The sequence below is a fragment of the Mytilus edulis genome, chromosome 7 (genome assembly GCF_963676685.1).
Source record: "Mytilus edulis chromosome 7, xbMytEdul2.2, whole genome shotgun sequence".
In the NCBI taxonomy this organism is placed as follows: Eukaryota; Metazoa; Mollusca; class Bivalvia; order Mytilida; family Mytilidae; genus Mytilus; species Mytilus edulis.
Window position 1 is genome coordinate 484,952 of NC_092350.1, and position 18,927 is coordinate 503,878.

The window sequence follows — 18,927 nt, forward strand, 5'->3', positions numbered from 1 at the left end:
ATAACTAATATTACATTTTACAGGGCTGTCAGGGAGAAATAATTAATATTGTATTTTACAGGGCTGTCAGGGAGAAATAATTAATATTGATGTATGGAAGAAATAATTAATATTGTATTTTACAGGGCTGTCAGGGAGAAATAATTAATATTGTATTTTAAAGGGCTGTAAGGGAGAAATAACTAATATTGTATTTTACAGGGCTGTCAGGGAGAAATAATTAATATTGTATTTTACAGGGCTGTCAGGGAGAAATAATTAATATTGATGTATGGAAGAAATAATTAATATTGTATTTTACAGGGCTGTCAGGGAGAAATAACTAATATTGTATTTTATTGGACTGTAAGGGAGAAATAACTAATATTACATTTTACAAGGCTGTCAGGGAGAAATAATTAATATTGTATTTTACAGGGCTGTCAGGGAGAAATAATTAATATTGTATTTTACAGGGCTGTTAGGGAGAAATAATTAATATTGATGTATGGAAGAAATAATTAATATTGTATTTTACAGGGCTGTCAGGGAGAAATAACTAATATTGTATTTTATTGGACTGTAAGGGAGAAATAACTAATATTGTATTTTATAGGACTGTCAGGGAGAAATAATTAATATTGTATTTTACAGGGCTGTAAGGGAGAAATAACTAATATTGTATTTTATAGGGCTGTCAGGGAGAAATAACTAATATTGTATTTTATAGGACTGTAAGGGAGAAATAACTAATATTACATTTAAAAGGGCTGTAAGGGAGAAATAATTAATATTGTATTTTACAGGGCTGTCAGGGAGAAATAACTAATATTGTATTTTACAGGGCTGTCAGGGAGAAATAATTAATATTGTATTTTATAGGACTGTAAGGGAGAAATAACTAATATTACATTTTACAGGGCTGTCAGGGAGAAATAATTAATATTGTATTTTACAGGGCTGTCAGGGAGAAATAATTAATATTGTGTTTTACAGGGCTGTCAGGGAGAAATAATTAATATTGTATTTTACAGGGCTGTCAGGGAGAAATAATTAATATTGTATTTTACAGGACTGTAAGGGAGAAATAATTAATATTGTATTTTATAGGACTGTAAGGGAGAAATAACTAATATTGTATTTTACAGGGCTGTAAGGGAGAAATAACTAATATTGTATTTTAAAGGGCTGTCAGGGAGAAATAATTAATATTGTATTTTAAAGGGCTGTAAGGGAGAAATAACTAATATTGTATTTTACAGGACTGTAAGGGAGAAATAATTAATATTGTGTTTTACAGGGCTGTCAGGGAGAAATAATTAATATTGTATTTTACAGGGCTGTCAGGGAGAAATAATTAATATTGTATTTTACAGGACTGTAAGGGAGAAATAACTAATATTGTATTTTATAGGACAGTAAGGGAGAAATAACTAATATTGTATTTTACAGGGCTGTAAGGGAGAAATAATTAATATTGTATTTTAAAGGGCTGTAAGGGAGAAATAACTAATATTGTATTTTACAGGACTATAAGGGAGAAATAATTAATATTGTATTTTATAGGACTGTAAGGGAGAAATAATTAATATTGTATTTTATAGGACTGTAAGGGAGAAATAATTAATATTGTATTTTATAGGACTGTAAGGGAGAAATAACTAATATTGTATTTTACAGGACTGTAAGGGAGAAATAACTAATATTGTATTTTACAGGGCTGTCAGGGAGAAATAATTAATATTGTATTTTATAGGACTGTAAGGGAGAAATAACTAATATTGTATTTTAAAGGGCTGTCAGGGAGAAATAACTAATATTGATGTATGTGAGAAATAATTAATATTGTATTTTATAGGACTGTAAGGGAGAAATAATTAATATTGTATTTTACAGGGCTGTCAGGGAGAAATAATTAATATTGTGTTTTACAGGGCTGTCAGGGAGAAATAATTAATATTGTATTTTACAGGGCTGTCAGGGAGAAATAATTAATATTGTATTTTACAGGGCTGTCAGGGAGAAATAATTAATATTGTATTTTATAGGACTGTCAGGGAGAAATAATTAATATTGTATTTTACAGGGCTGTCAGGGAGAAATAATTAATATTGTATTTTATAGGACTGTATGGGAGAAATAACTAATATTGTATTTTATAGGACTGTAAGGGAGAAATAACTAATATTGTATTTTATAGGACAGTAAGGGAGAAATAACTAATATTGTATTTTACAGGGCTGTCAGGGAGAAATAATTAATATTGTATTTTAAAGGGCTGTAAGGGAGAAATAACTAATATTGTATTTTACAGGACTGTAAGGGAGAAATAATTAATATTGTGTTTTACAGGGCTGTCAGGGAGAAATAATTAATATTGTATTTTACAGGGCTGTCAGGGAGAAATAATTAATATTGTATTTTACAGGACTGTAAGGGAGAAATAACTAATATTGTATTTTATAGGACAGTAAGGGAGAAATAACTAATATTGTATTTTACAGGGCTGTAAGGGAGAAATAATTAATATTGTATTTTAAAGGGCTGTAAGGGAGAAATAACTAATATTGTATTTTACAGGACTGTAAGGGAGAAATAATTAATATTGTATTTTATAGGACTGTAAGGGAGAAATAATTAATATTGTATTTTATAGGACTGTAAGGGAGAAATAACTAATATTGTATTTTAAAGGACTGTAAGGGAGAAATAATTAATATTGTATTTTACAGGACTGTAAGGGAGAAATAATTAATATTGTATTTTATAGGACTGTCAGGGAGAAATAATTAATATTGTATTTTACAGGACTGTAAGGGAGAAATAATTAATATTGTATTTTATAGGACTGTCAGGGAGAAATAATTAATATTGTATTTTATAGGACTGTCAGGGAGAAATAATTAATATTGTATTTTATAGGACTGTAAGGGAGAAATAACTAATATTGTATTTTACAGGACTGTAAGGGAGAAATAACTAATATTGTATTTTAAAGGGCTGTAAGGGAGAAATAATTAATATTGTATTTTATAGGACTGTAAGGGAGAAATAACTAATATTGTATTTTATAGGACTGTAAGGGAGAAATAATTAATATTGTATTTTATAGGACTGTAAGGGAGAAATAATTAATATTGTATTTTATAGGGCTGTCAGGGAGAAATAACTAATATTGTATTTTACAGGGCTGTCAGGGAGAAATAATTAATATTGTATTTTAAAGGGCTGTAAGGGAGAAATAACTAATATTGTATTTTATAGGACTGTAAGGGAGAAATAACTAATATTGTATTTTACAGGACTGTAAGGGAGAAATAACTAATATTGTATTTTATAGGACTGTAAGGGAGAAATAACTAATATTGTATTTTAAAGGGCTGTAAGGGAGAAATAACTAATATTGTATTTTATAGGACTGTCAGGGAGAAATAACTAATATTGTATTTTATAGGACTGTAAGGGAGAAATAACTAATATTGTATTTTATAGGACTGTAAGGGAGAAATAATTAATATTGTATTTTATAGGACTGTAAGGGAGAAATAATTAATACTGTATTTTATAGGACTGTAAGGGAGAAATAACTAATATTGTATTTTACAGGACTGTAAGGGAGAAATAACTAATATTGTATTTTACAGGGCTGTCAGGGAGAAATAATTAATATTGTATTTTATAGGACTGTAAGGGAGAAATAACTAATATTGTATTTTAAAGGGCTGTCAGGGAGAAATAACTAATATTGATGTATGTGAGAAATAATTAATATTGTATTTTATAGGACTGTAAGGGAGAAATAATTAATATTGTATTTTAAAGGGCTGTATGGGAGAAATAATTAATATTGTATTTTAAAGGGCTGTCAGGGAGAAATAACTAATATTGTATTTTACAGGACTGTAAGGGAGAAATAACTAATATTGTATTTTATAGGACTGTAAGGGAGAAATAACTAATATTGTATTTTATAGGACTGTAAGGGAGAAATAATTAATATTGTATTTTATAGGACTGTAAGGGAGAAATAATTAATATTGTATTTTATAGGACTGTAAGGGAGAAATAACTAATATTGTATTTTATAGGACTGTAAGGGAGAAATAATTAATATTGTATTTTATAGGACTGTCAGGGAGAAATAATTAATATTGTATTTTACAGGGCTGTCAGGGAGAAATAATTAATATTGTATTTTATAGGACTGTCAGGGAGAAATAACTAATATTGTATTTTACAGGACTGTAAGGGAGAAATAACTAATATTGTATTTTATAGGACTGTAAGGGAGAAATAATTAATATTGTATTTTATAGGACAGTAAGGGAGAAATAATTAATATTGTATTTTACAGGACTGTAAGGGAGAAATAATTAATATTGTATTTTATAGGACAGTAAGGGAGAAATAATTAATATTGTATTTTATAGGACAGTAAGGGAGAAATAATTAATATTGTATTTTATAGGACTGTAAGGGAGAAATAATTAATATTGTATTTTACAGGACTGTAAGGGAGAAATAATTAATATTGTATTTTATAGGACAGTAAGGGAGAAATAATTAATATTGTATTTTATAGGACTGTAAGGGAGAAATAACTAATATTGTATTTTACAGGGCTGTAAGGGAGAAATAATTAATATTGTATTTTATAGGACTGTAAGGGAGAAATAACTAATATTGTATTTTACAGGGCTGTAAGGGAGAAATAATTAATATTGTATTTTAAAGGGCTGTAAGGGAGAAATAACTAATATTGTATTTTATAGGACAGTAAGGGAGAAATAATTAATATTGTATTTTACAGGACTGTAAGGGAGAAATAACTAATATTGTATTTTACAGGGCTGTAAGGGAGAAATAATTAATATTGTATTTTAAAGGGCTGTAAGGGAGAAATAACTAATATTGTATTTTATAGGACTGTAAGGGAGAAATAACTAATATTGTATTTTACAGGGCTGTAAGGGAGAAATAATTAATATTGTATTTTAAAGGGCTGTAAGGGAGAAATAACTAATATTGTATTTTATAGGACAGTAAGGGAGAAATAATTAATATTGTATTTTATAGGACTGTAAGGGAGAAATAACTAATATTGTATTTTATAGGACTGTAAGGGAGAAATAATTAATATTGTATTTTATAGGACTGTAAGGGAGAAATAACTAATATTGTATTTTATAGGACTGTAAGGGAGAAATAATTAATATTGTATTTTATAGGACTGTAAGGGAGAAATAACTAATATTGTATTTTACAGGACTGTAAGGGAGAAATAATTAATATTGTATTTTATAGGACAGTAAGGGAGAAATAATTAATATTGTATTTTATAGGACTGTAAGGGAGAAATAACTAATATTGTATTTTACAGGGCTGTAAGGGAGAAATAATTAATATTGTATTTTATAGGACTGTAAGGGAGAAATAACTAATATTGTATTTTACAGGACTGTAAGGGAGAAATAATTAATATTGTATTTTACAGGACTGTAAGGGAGAAATAATTAATATTGTATTTTATAGGACTGTCAGGGAGAAATAACTAATATTGTATTTTACAGGGCTGTAAGGGAGAAATAATTAATATTGTATTTTATAGGACTGTAAGGGAGAAATAACTAATATTGTATTTTATAGGACTGTAAGGGAGAAATAACTAATATTGTATTTTAAAGGGCTGTAAGGGAGAAATAATTAATATTGTATTTTAAAGGACTGTGTAAGGGAGAAATAATTAATATTGATGTATGTGAGAAATAATTAATATTGTATTTTATAGGACTGTAAGGGAGAAATAACTAATATTGTATTTTATAGGACTGTAAGGGAGAAATAACTAATATTGTATTTTAAAGGGCTGTATGGGAGAAATAATTAATATTGTATTTTATAGGACTGTAAGGGAGAAATAATTAATATTGTATTTTAAAGGACTGTAAGGGAGAAATAACTAATATTGTATTTTATAGGACTGTAAGGGAGAAATAATTAATATTGTATTTTAAAGGGCTGTATGGGAGAAATAATTAATATTGTATTTTAAAGGGCTGTCAGGGAGAAATAACTAATATTGTATTTTATAGGACTGTCACGGAGAAATAACTAATATTGTATTTTATAGGACTGTAAGGGAGAAATAACTAATATTGTATTTTAAAGGACTGTAAGGGAGAAATAATTAATATTGATGTATGTGAGAAATAATTAATATTGTATTTTATAGGACTGTAAGGGAGAAATAATTAATATTGTATTTTATAGGACTGTAAGGGAGAAATAATTAATATTGTATTTTACAGGACTGTAAGGGTGAAATAATTAATATTGTATTTTAAAGGGCTGTAAGGGAGAAATAATTAATATTGTATTTTACAGGGCTGTCAGGGAGAAATAATTAATATTGTATTTTACAGGGCTGTCAGGGAGAAATAACTAATATTGTATTTTATAGGACTGTATGGGAGAAATAACTAATATTGTATTTTATAGGACTGTAAGGGAGAAATAACTAATATTGTATTTTATAGGACTGTAAGGGAGAAATAACTAATATTGTATTTTAAAGGACTGTAAGGGAGAAATAATTAATATTGTATTTTACAGGGCTGTCAGGGAGAAATAACTAATATTGTATTTTGCAGGGCTGTCAGGGAGAAATAACTAATATTGTATTTTATAGGACTGTAAGGGAGAAATAATTAATATTGTATTTTACAGGGCTGTCAGGGAGAAATAACTAATATTGTATTTTATAGGACTGTCAGGGAGAAATAATTAATATTGTATTTTAAAGGGCTGTAAGGGAGAAATAACTAATATTGTATTTTATAGGGCTGTCAGGGAGAAATAATTAATATTGTATTTTATAGGACTGTAAGGGAGAAATAACTAATATTGTATTTTACAGGACTGTCAGGGAGAAATAACTAATATTGTATTTTATAGGACTGTAAGGGAGAAATAACTAATATTGTATTTTACAGGGCTGTCAGGGAGAAATAATTAATATTGTATTTTACAGGGCTGTCAGGGAGAAATAATTAATATTGATGTATGGAAGAAATAATTAATATTGTATTTTACAGGGCTGTCAGGGAGAAATAATTAATATTGTATTTTAAAGGGCTGTAAGGGAGAAATAACTAATATTGTATTTTACAGGGCTGTCAGGGAGAAATAACTAATATTGTATTTTATAGGACTGTAAGGGAGAAATAACTAATATTGTATTTTAAAGGGCTGTCAGGGAGAAATAACTAATATTGTATTTTATTGGACTGTAAGGGAGAAATAACTAATATTACATTTTACAGGGCTGTCAGGGAGAAATAATTAATATTGTATTTTACAGGGCTGTCAGGGAGAAATAATTAATATTGATGTATGGAAGAAATAATTAATATTGTATTTTACAGGGCTGTCAGGGAGAAATAATTAATATTGTATTTTAAAGGGCTGTAAGGGAGAAATAACTAATATTGTATTTTACAGGGCTGTCAGGGAGAAATAATTAATATTGTATTTTACAGGGCTGTCAGGGAGAAATAATTAATATTGATGTATGGAAGAAATAATTAATATTGTATTTTACAGGGCTGTCAGGGAGAAATAACTAATATTGTATTTTATTGGACTGTAAGGGAGAAATAACTAATATTACATTTTACAAGGCTGTCAGGGAGAAATAATTAATATTGTATTTTACAGGGCTGTCAGGGAGAAATAATTAATATTGTATTTTACAGGGCTGTTAGGGAGAAATAATTAATATTGATGTATGGAAGAAATAATTAATATTGTATTTTACAGGGCTGTCAGGGAGAAATAACTAATATTGTATTTTATTGGACTGTAAGGGAGAAATAACTAATATTGTATTTTATAGGACTGTCAGGGAGAAATAATTAATATTGTATTTTACAGGGCTGTAAGGGAGAAATAACTAATATTGTATTTTATAGGGCTGTCAGGGAGAAATAACTAATATTGTATTTTATAGGACTGTAAGGGAGAAATAACTAATATTACATTTAAAAGGGCTGTAAGGGAGAAATAATTAATATTGTATTTTACAGGGCTGTCAGGGAGAAATAACTAATATTGTATTTTACAGGGCTGTCAGGGAGAAATAATTAATATTGTATTTTATAGGACTGTGAGGGAGAAATAACTAATATTACATTTTACAGGGCTGTCAGGGAGAAATAATTAATATTGTATTTTACAGGGCTGTCAGGGAGAAATAATTAATATTGTGTTTTACAGGGCTGTCAGGGAGAAATAATTAATATTGTATTTTACAGGGCTGTCAGGGAGAAATAATTAATATTGTATTTTACAGGACTGTAAGGGAGAAATAATTAATATTGTATTTTATAGGACTGTAAGGGAGAAATAACTAATATTGTATTTTACAGGGCTGTAAGGGAGAAATAACTAATATTGTATTTTAAAGGGCTGTCAGGGAGAAATAATTAATATTGTATTTTAAAGGGCTGTAAGGGAGAAATAACTAATATTGTATTTTACAGGACTGTAAGGGAGAAATAATTAATATTGTGTTTTACAGGGCTGTCAGGGAGAAATAATTAATATTGTATTTTACAGGGCTGTCAGGGAGAAATAATTAATATTGTATTTTACAGGACTGTAAGGGAGAAATAACTAATATTGTATTTTATAGGACAGTAAGGGAGAAATAACTAATATTGTATTTTACAGGGCTGTAAGGGAGAAATAATTAATATTGTATTTTAAAGGGCTGTAAGGGAGAAATAACTAATATTGTATTTTACAGGACTGTAAGGGAGAAATAATTAATATTGTATTTTATAGGACTGTAAGGGAGAAATAATTAATATTGTATTTTATAGGACTGTAAGGGAGAAATAATTAATATTGTATTTTATAGGACTGTAAGGGAGAAATAACTAATATTGTATTTTACAGGACTGTAAGGGAGAAATAACTAATATTGTATTTTACAGGGCTGTCAGGGAGAAATAATTAATATTGTATTTTATAGGACTGTAAGGGAGAAATAACTAATATTGTATTTTAAAGGGCTGTCAGGGAGAAATAACTAATATTGATGTATGTGAGAAATAATTAATATTGTATTTTATAGGACTGTAAGGGAGAAATAATTAATATTGTATTTTACAGGGCTGTCAGGGAGAAATAATTAATATTGTGTTTTACAGGGCTGTCAGGGAGAAATAATTAATATTGTATTTTACAGGGCTGTCAGGGAGAAATAATTAATATTGTATTTTACAGGGCTGTCAGGGAGAAATAATTAATATTGTATTTTATAGGACTGTCAGGGAGAAATAATTAATATTGTATTTTACAGGGCTGTCAGGGAGAAATAATTAATATTGTATTTTATAGGACTGTATGGGAGAAATAACTAATATTGTATTTTATAGGACTGTAAGGGAGAAATAACTAATATTGTATTTTATAGGACAGTAAGGGAGAAATAACTAATATTGTATTTTACAGGGCTGTCAGGGAGAAATAATTAATATTGTATTTTAAAGGGCTGTAAGGGAGAAATAACTAATATTGTATTTTACAGGACTGTAAGGGAGAAATAATTAATATTGTGTTTTACAGGGCTGTCAGGGAGAAATAATTAATATTGTATTTTACAGGGCTGTCAGGGAGAAATAATTAATATTGTATTTTACAGGACTGTAAGGGAGAAATAACTAATATTGTATTTTATAGGACTGTAAGGGAGAAATAATTAATATTGTATTTTAAAGGGCTGTAAGGGAGAAATAACTAATATTGTATTTTATAGGACTGTAAGGGAGAAATAACTAATATTGTATTTTACAGGGCTGTAAGGGAGAAATAATTAATATTGTATTTTAAAGGGCTGTAAGGGAGAAATAACTAATATTGTATTTTACAGGACTGTAAGGGAGAAATAATTAATATTGTATTTTATAGGACTGTAAGGGAGAAATAATTAATATTGTATTTTATAGGACTGTAAGGGAGAAATAACTAATATTGTATTTTAAAGGACTGTAAGGGAGAAATAATTAATATTGTATTTTACAGGACTGTAAGGGAGAAATAATTAATATTGTATTTTATAGGACTGTCAGGGAGAAATAATTAATATTGTATTTTACAGGACTGTAAGGGAGAAATAATTAATATTGTATTTTATAGGACTGTCAGGGAGAAATAATTAATATTGTATTTTATAGGACTGTCAGGGAGAAATAATTAATATTGTATTTTATAGGACTGTAAGGGAGAAATAACTAATATTGTATTTTACAGGACTGTAAGGGAGAAATAACTAATATTGTATTTTAAAGGGCTGTAAGGGAGAAATAATTAATATTGTATTTTATAGGACTGTAAGGGAGAAATAACTAATATTGTATTTTATAGGACTGTAAGGGAGAAATAATTAATATTGTATTTTATAGGACTGTAAGGGAGAAATAATTAATATTGTATTTTATAGGGCTGTCAGGGAGAAATAACTAATATTGTATTTTACAGGGCTGTCAGGGAGAAATAATTAATATTGTATTTTAAAGGGCTGTAAGGGAGAAATAACTAATATTGTATTTTATAGGACTGTAAGGGAGAAATAACTAATATTGTATTTTACAGGGCTGTCAGGGAGAAATAATTAATATTGTATTTTACAGGACTGTAAGGGAGAAATAACTAATATTGTATTTTACAGGGCTGTAAGGGAGAAATAATTAATATTGTATTTTATAGGACTGTAAGGGAGAAATAATTAATATTGTATTTTACAGGACTGTAAGGGAGAAATAACTAATATTGTATTTTATAGGACTGTAAGGGAGAAATAACTAATATTGTATTTTACAGGACTGTAAGGGAGAAATAATTAATATTGTATTTTATAGGACTGTAAGGGAGAAATAATTAATATTGTATTTTACAGGACTGTAAGGGAGAAATAACTAATATTGTATTTTACAGGACTGTAAGGGAGAAATAACTAATATTGTATTTTATAGGACTGTAAGGGAGAAATAACTAATATTGTATTTTAAAGGGCTGTAAGGGAGAAATAACTAATATTGTATTTTATAGGACTGTCAGGGAGAAATAACTAATATTGTATTTTATAGGACTGTAAGGGAGAAATAACTAATATTGTATTTTATAGGACTGTAAGGGAGAAATAATTAATATTGTATTTTATAGGACTGTAAGGGAGAAATAATTAATACTGTATTTTATAGGACTGTAAGGGAGAAATAACTAATATTGTATTTTACAGGACTGTAAGGGAGAAATAACTAATATTGTATTTTACAGGGCTGTCAGGGAGAAATAATTAATATTGTATTTTATAGGACTGTAAGGGAGAAATAACTAATATTGTATTTTAAAGGGCTGTCAGGGAGAAATAACTAATATTGATGTATGTGAGAAATAATTAATATTGTATTTTATAGGACTGTAAGGGAGAAATAATTAATATTGTATTTTAAAGGGCTGTATGGGAGAAATAATTAATATTGTATTTTAAAGGGCTGTCAGGGAGAAATAACTAATATTGTATTTTACAGGACTGTAAGGGAGAAATAACTAATATTGTATTTTATAGGACTGTAAGGGAGAAATAACTAATATTGTATTTTATAGGACTGTAAGGGAGAAATAATTAATATTGTATTTTATAGGACTGTAAGGGAGAAATAATTAATATTGTATTTTATAGGACTGTAAGGGAGAAATAACTAATATTGTATTTTATAGGACTGTAAGGGAGAAATAATTAATATTGTATTTTATAGGACTGTCAGGGAGAAATAATTAATATTGTATTTTACAGGGCTGTCAGGGAGAAATAATTAATATTGTATTTTACAGGGCTGTCAGGGAGAAATAATTAATATTGTATTTTACAGGGCTGTCAGGGAGAAATAATTAATATTGTATTTTACAGGGCTGTCAGGGAGAAATAATTAATATTGATGTATGGAAGAAATAATTAATATTGTATTTTACAGGGCTGTCAGGGAGAAATAATTAATATTGATGTATGTGAGAAATAATTAATATTGTATTTACAGGGGTGTAAGGAAGCAATAATTAATTTTGATGTATGTGAGAAATAATTAATATTGTATTTTACAGGGCTGTAAAGGAGAAATAGATTATTGGTTTATACAGAATATGACTGCTTTAGGGATATCTGCTTTAATGATTATTGTGTTACAGGTAGGTTTGTCTTGAATTAAGATTTTTTCATAATTTGCTGATAAGTGAATCAACATTACACATTTACTAATTGCAAGCAAGCCTGTACAAGTTTTGAATTTCACCATTACAATCCACCATACATGCTTGAATAGGTAGCTCCAACATGGTCAAATATGACATGACCCTTTCAGGGGAGAAGTGTGTTGTTAAAAGTAGTCCTGCAGTCTGCACCAAAAACTTTTTCAACTACTAGTCCGAAGACCAATATTCTGACATTTTTCTTATTGGGCCAAACAAAGTTTTGCAAAAACTTACTAGTCCGAATGAAATTTTACTAGTCTGGGGTATCGGACTAGTGGCTAACCGTGCAGACTGGTCCTGTCAAATTTGCATAGAAGTGACCTGGCTAAGATAGTTTTTATCTCAGAGATAAATAAGTGGTAATTTTCGATATGTTTTCTATTTTGAAATGATTTTTTCCCCATTGTTTACAAATACCTCACTTTTTTTATTCATAATTCTAATCAATCAGAGTATCTTTCTTATAGAAGTATGCTCTGAATTTGTGTAACAATTCTTTGGAAATGACTCATATGCATTAAATGTTCATGATTTAACAATAAATTTTGCATTTCTTTTCTATATTTTTGTCATTTTTCTCACAAAATTAGCACGTATAATCTTGCTACATAATGAAGCCATATGTCATTTTCAAGCTTATATTGAAATTTAGTGGAGAAACAATCTTTTCCAAATATGTCACATTGCAACATTGAGAAATAAACCATTACATTATTATCTCCCCTTTAACTACAGTTGACAATGATGAAGTTAAACTTGAAACTTAAAAAACAATTGTTCCTAATTTTACCTTAGTTTAAAAAAATAAGTACTAAATTAGATAAATCTTACACTGATATATTATATAATTGAGAATGGAAATCGGGAATATGTCAAAGAGATAACAGCTGAAGGCCACCAATGGATCTTCAATGAAGAAAGACAATCCCACCTCAGCCTCAGCAGAGAAAATGAACCTCATACTTAACTCTAAAAAATATAAATGAACAAAAATAAAAAAAACATACTAGACTAACAATCCTCCCCCTTTAGGTGTAATACCACCAAATCATTTTTTTTCTATAGAACTGGACAGGATAAAACTTTACTCATGCCAAGTATTTCTTTATTTGAAACGAGGATAAATTCTGCACATTTTTTTGAAAAGTGCAAATTTAACAAAGACTAATAGGGGAAAATCAATGGTGGTATTACACCTATACATCTAGCCAATGTAGAATAAACAAACACACAGTATACGCACAGTAAAACTTATTTTAAAAGAAGTTGAAGTCTGATGTCAGAATAGGTAACAGAAGAAACTAAGCAAAATGACTATGCTTTTAAGGAAGCTACCAATTTAAAATGCCATTGTGCTATTTGAAAACATTTAGGAGAAGGTGGTTAAGTCCATCTGTATTTTGTAGTAGAAAGTTTTCAAGATACTAAATATTTTACTTTTTAAGTCATTTAGCAGGGTGCTTTCTTGGATAGGGTATGGAACTTCATTCTTGAAATCTTATAAGTCATTACTTACTGTTAACCAACTTATTTTTTCTATTATATATTTTGACAGGTTTGTACAATGGCAGCATCACTATGTTTATGTTGGGGTTTCAGGGAAGATAAGTTCAGGAATTAAAGACTTGACAGTGTTGGAATGTACCAGGGAACACAATGTATAATCAGCTTTAGCACAGAAACAGAAGTCAAGAAATCCTATTTAGCTTTAAATATATCGGCCACACAAATACATTTTAGCCTAGACTTGATGGATTATTGCTCATGGAGTATTTTATTTGACACCAGTGTTGTCTATAAAGATCTGCTCACCGCTTTCTGTAGGTTATATAAAAACAATTATTTTCTGTTGAATTCAAAGCTGCTGCTGTTTTTCACAAACTACAGGGAGCTGTTTTTTCACAAACTACAGGGAGCTGTTTTTTCAAAAACTACAGGGAGCTGTTTTTCAAAAACTACAGGGAGCTGTTTTTCAAAAACTACAGGGAGCTGTTTTACAAAAACTACAGGGAGCTGTTTTTTTTCTTTAAATCAATGGAACTATTATGTCTTATGAAATATCAGACCAAATGCTGCAGGGACAGTATCAATTATCATTCAGATGTTATGTATCAACAGCTAGCTCTTTTTTTATGATTAAATCTTGTGAGAGGAAATAAGATAATATTTGGTTTACTTATGACACTGCTTTACTTTTGAAGTAGTTATATATTCTATTCCAATTGTATGAAATCTCCACCGAAGTTGTTTTTTTTATTCAATCCCAATTGTACAAATATCTCCAACAACATTGTATTTTATAAAGATGTATATATGAACCACTTGCCAAGTTGGTGATTAAAAGTATAACTTTTTTATTTAGATAAGATGATTTATGGCTAGTTTTGATTTCTAAATGTATCCAAGAATCACTGGTCCATTACTTTGTCATTGTCTTTGTGACAGAAAAATTTACTTTGTATTTTAAAAAAAGCTTAGCTTTTATTAGCTTTGTTAAATGATTGAGAACTTATTAATGAGACCTGGGTGAGGAATGAATAAATTTTAGTTTATGAACAAAAATAGAGTCCATCAAATGTGTAATTTCAGGCCAGACTTGTATTGATTTTTTTTGTTTACTTCACATGTTAATGTCATTTATAGGAGCGAAAGCTATTATTATTATATTTTCCTAAATACTATGTTCATATGTAAGTTTTAAAACATGTACTTAAAAACAGAATCTCTAGTCCCATTTTTATTAATCGTCAGTTTAGATGCTATTAATACAGGTAGATGACATATATAATTACTTAAATGAAGAGATAAATGAAAAATGAACAATTTGAGGCCAAATTTATAAGGATCCAATGCCGTCAGTCAGCACCAGAGACAAAGAAGCAGAGCATCCACTTCCTACTTAATTTAATTTCGGGATTTTCTAATTCACTTGATGTAGTTGGATGAGGAACGATCCAAATGGTTCATTTACCTGTTTCTGATGCATTTTTGGGGTATTTTTGTTATTAAAATAAGATTTAAATATACTTGTAGACAAGTAAACAAGGTCAAATTTTGTTCATACAGATGTTAAACCTTTATTATCTGTTGTCATGTTGAGCCAAGCTATCATATTATTTTAGATTTAACCACCTTTATAGACTTGCAAGTTACATTCATTTTCTACCTGAGTTTATGTAATATCTTTAGAAAGGGGCAGGCGTTTAATATGAGTTGGTACAATGCGGGGACATTCTATACTAATGGGACGGGTCACTTATAACGATGTCTATACAAATTATCACTGTTCTCGGCCGTAGCTGATGTCACATGGCTTTTTAGCAAATCATTTCACATTTACGAAGTGTTCTTTATATATATATATGTTCAAGTTTAACAAAAAAACGTTTTTATGAAATTTTATACATTTTGTCATTGCAAAATGTTGTTTTTCAAAACTTTGAGGTATTTGTTCCTTGAATTTTCAGTAGCCGCCATCTTGTTCGATATGTATTTCCATTTTACACAACTGGGATGTTCTTTAAAAAGATACATCTGAGTATGATAATTCATCATTCTTTCAAAATCTTATAAATTATTGTAACCGAAAATGGCTATGAATCAATTTTTATATTAACAATTAATAATAATTATATAATTACAGTGAACTGTGAAATACGCAAATAATTACTCAGCATCGTATATCAGAGATACGAAACTAAGTTTATCGTTGGGTGGTAGCTTTATACAGATGGCTTAGTAATCAGTTAAAATCAATAGAGACAAGTCCCGTTTGTAAAGAAAGTCCCTGTACATTGTAACTGTTTAAGCTTTAACTGAATCTCTCTTACATTATGCCATTGTGAACCTCTTGTTTCATTGATTGATCCAACTAATTTGGGGGTTAAAATGGCAAAGCATGAATCTCACTTTGTCTGTACAAAAGTGTAGTTCATTTGATAAATTTCTGCTTGTTTTCAGGATAATCCAGCAATTTGCCATAAATAACAGTTTCTGAGTACGTCGAAACATCATCCTGTAATCAATTAGCTATGTTGTGTAACTTTAGTACTGCTGATTAACCTTAATGTCTTAGAAATATCATATTATTAAGATGAGTGTAGTAGCCATATTTTTATCAATCTTTTAGCATGTAATACACTTTGTTTAGGTAATGTTTTTTTTTAATTATGACGAGTAAAATATATAAACGTTTTGCTTAGAATTTAGTGCCAATACATATAATGTAGTTTTATGATTTATTTTTAGTAGTTTTTGATACAAGGTTCTTTTATTGACACATTGTCATTAAATTATTTATTTCAAAACAAATATAGATTAGGTGTTATATATTATTTTTTAAAACATCTTTGTTTTAGCATTTTAATTTTATTTTTAGCCTGCATATCAAAAAATAAATTTTGAAAACCAAAAAAGGTATTAATTTTGCACCTGTTATGTGAAAAATTTTCCTGTGACCACTGCAATTCTAGTCACAAATATTTCATTTAACTTTTCTACTTATTTGATTTGTACTGGTATTGTAATTGCAAGAGACACATTAAAATTAAATATCTGCAGAAATCTTTAACTGTCAAAATAAGAGAAAGACCATAAACAAGATGTTTGAGTAGTACATGTAGTTAGCTAAGCCACACCCAAAACCATGCTAATATGTATGCAACATCTTCATAGATTTTATTTTCAATATTTGAAATGATAAAATATAAGCTTTTTCTTTGTGTAACCATGGTAACAATCTGCATTTCTTCATACAAAATATTGCAAAAAGGGAGTTGAAAATGTTTATAAAGTCCCAAAATTTGGTCCAAAGTATAATTTCTATCCATTTGAATGATATTTTTCAATAGGTACATGTAAAATAAAAATCTGATGCTTTTCACCTCATTTTGCCCTAAAATTGAATGGAAAAGTTTGAATCTCAAATATATATTTGTTGGAAAACACTATTAAAAATAATTTCTGATTAAGAATTTTGAATATATCTGTCGTCTCCTTTCATTTACACACTTAAAGTGTATTTGCTTGTATTGTAATCAGAAAGTATTAAGAATGCTTGGTTATATTGATGTGATCACTTATCTGATTGTTTTATAGTCAATTGTGTTGCTTACGGGAAAGAAAGATGAAATCTTTTTGTATAATTGGCAGTGAAATAATGATTAATGTATATCAGGTTAACAACAGGTCAGTACATATGAGATATCTTACAACTAGGAGGAAATATCAAATGAAATAAAGAATTAGAAAATAGGATTGAAGAATCATGAACGAGCTGTCATATATAAATCTACCGTATGCAAATGAATATCAATACATCTGTTATAATAGTGTTATAATGTATTCTTTTTTAAAGTGGGTATACATCTGTTATAATAGTGTAATAATGTATTCTTTATTAAAGTGGGTAAACACAGTTAGTTACAACAAACTAAACTTCCCTGAGGCCCTCATATCAATACATCTGTTATAATAGTGTAATAATGTATTCTTTATTAAAGTGGGTAAACACAGTTAGTTACAACAAACTAAACTTTCCTGAGGCCCTCATATCAATACATCTGTTATAATAGTGTAATAATGTATTCTTTATTAAAGTAAACACAGTTAGTTACAATAAACTAAACTTCCCTGAGGCATTCATATCCTATTTCATGTTGAAAAAAATCTCTATACCAAGTTGGTAACTGTTTGAATAATTAGTTATTTTAAGAACCCTTCAAAACAGCCCAAATTTCAACTTTCATTTTATTCATTGTATTTGAATGTTCCAAAATGAATGGGTGTTCCATACATATATATATGTGTGTGTGTGTGCACTCACATAAGGTCGATTTCTTTCTGATGCAGCTCAAATATTATGATGATTAAGAGATCTTGTAGAATATGTATTAAGAAGTTCTGGTAGTTGTTAAATATGTATATCTCTCAGTACTTATTAACAGTAAATGTGGTTTATGGTTGTAGGTTTGTTTATGAGCTTTAAATTGCTGATTTCTTTATATGTTATCAAAGTATCAGTTTTATACAGATTTATACAAGAAATAAAGTCTTAACAAAGGAAGTGTTTTATTTCTCTCCTTTAAAAACTTAAAAATTCACTTGATTACAGTGAGGAAATCTAGACAATGTTTTGAACACACATCCCAACTAGTATTGTTTTTCATTTAATGTTATTACCTTAGAAAAGTAAATTGGATGTTCCCTTTGAATTGTTCTATATTATGTTGTTAAAGGGGCTTAAAAAGGTTACTTTTCAACAGTGATTTGTGCATGGCTGAAGAATGAAGGGCTACCTGTAGTTTTTGTCTGACCTTGACGGAGTCCGAAAGCGAGACATAGGTATGCTGTTTCCAGCGAAGAAGGCAGCAGCGTCAACAGTGTATTCCTTTGTGATTAGGTCTAGCTTATGGTAAACCACTTGTGTTAGGTCAATCATATTTGAAATGCAGTTGTATTAGCATTGGTACATCTCGTTTCCATGGAGATTATTTGGCCATGCCCCCTTAGTCATAGTCTACTGACTTTGAAACTTTTACTTAGTTTATATGTATTAGTTTGTGATTAGATGAGTTTATAGGGAACCACAAGTGGTAGGTCAATGATATTTGGTATACAGTTTTACAAATATTGGCA

General features: G+C 28.7%; 1 protein-coding gene across 4 annotated transcripts in view; it reads left to right on the forward strand.

Moving 5' to 3' along the window:
- LOC139529678 (tetraspanin-9-like) overlaps window positions 1-18,355 on the forward strand; it is a 41,467-nt gene extending 23,112 nt beyond the window's left edge. For all 4 annotated transcript variants that reach the window (XM_071325523.1, XM_071325526.1, XM_071325525.1 and 1 more), the window contains exons 7-8: window positions 12,145-12,228; window positions 13,847-18,355. In XM_071325523.1, the coding sequence (XP_071181624.1) occupies window positions 12,145-12,228; window positions 13,847-13,912 (150 nt within the window). In that variant the 3' untranslated portion in view covers window positions 13,913-18,355. The remainder of the gene's footprint in view (window positions 1-12,144; window positions 12,229-13,846) is intronic.
- Window positions 18,356-18,927: the final 572 nt, after the last annotated feature.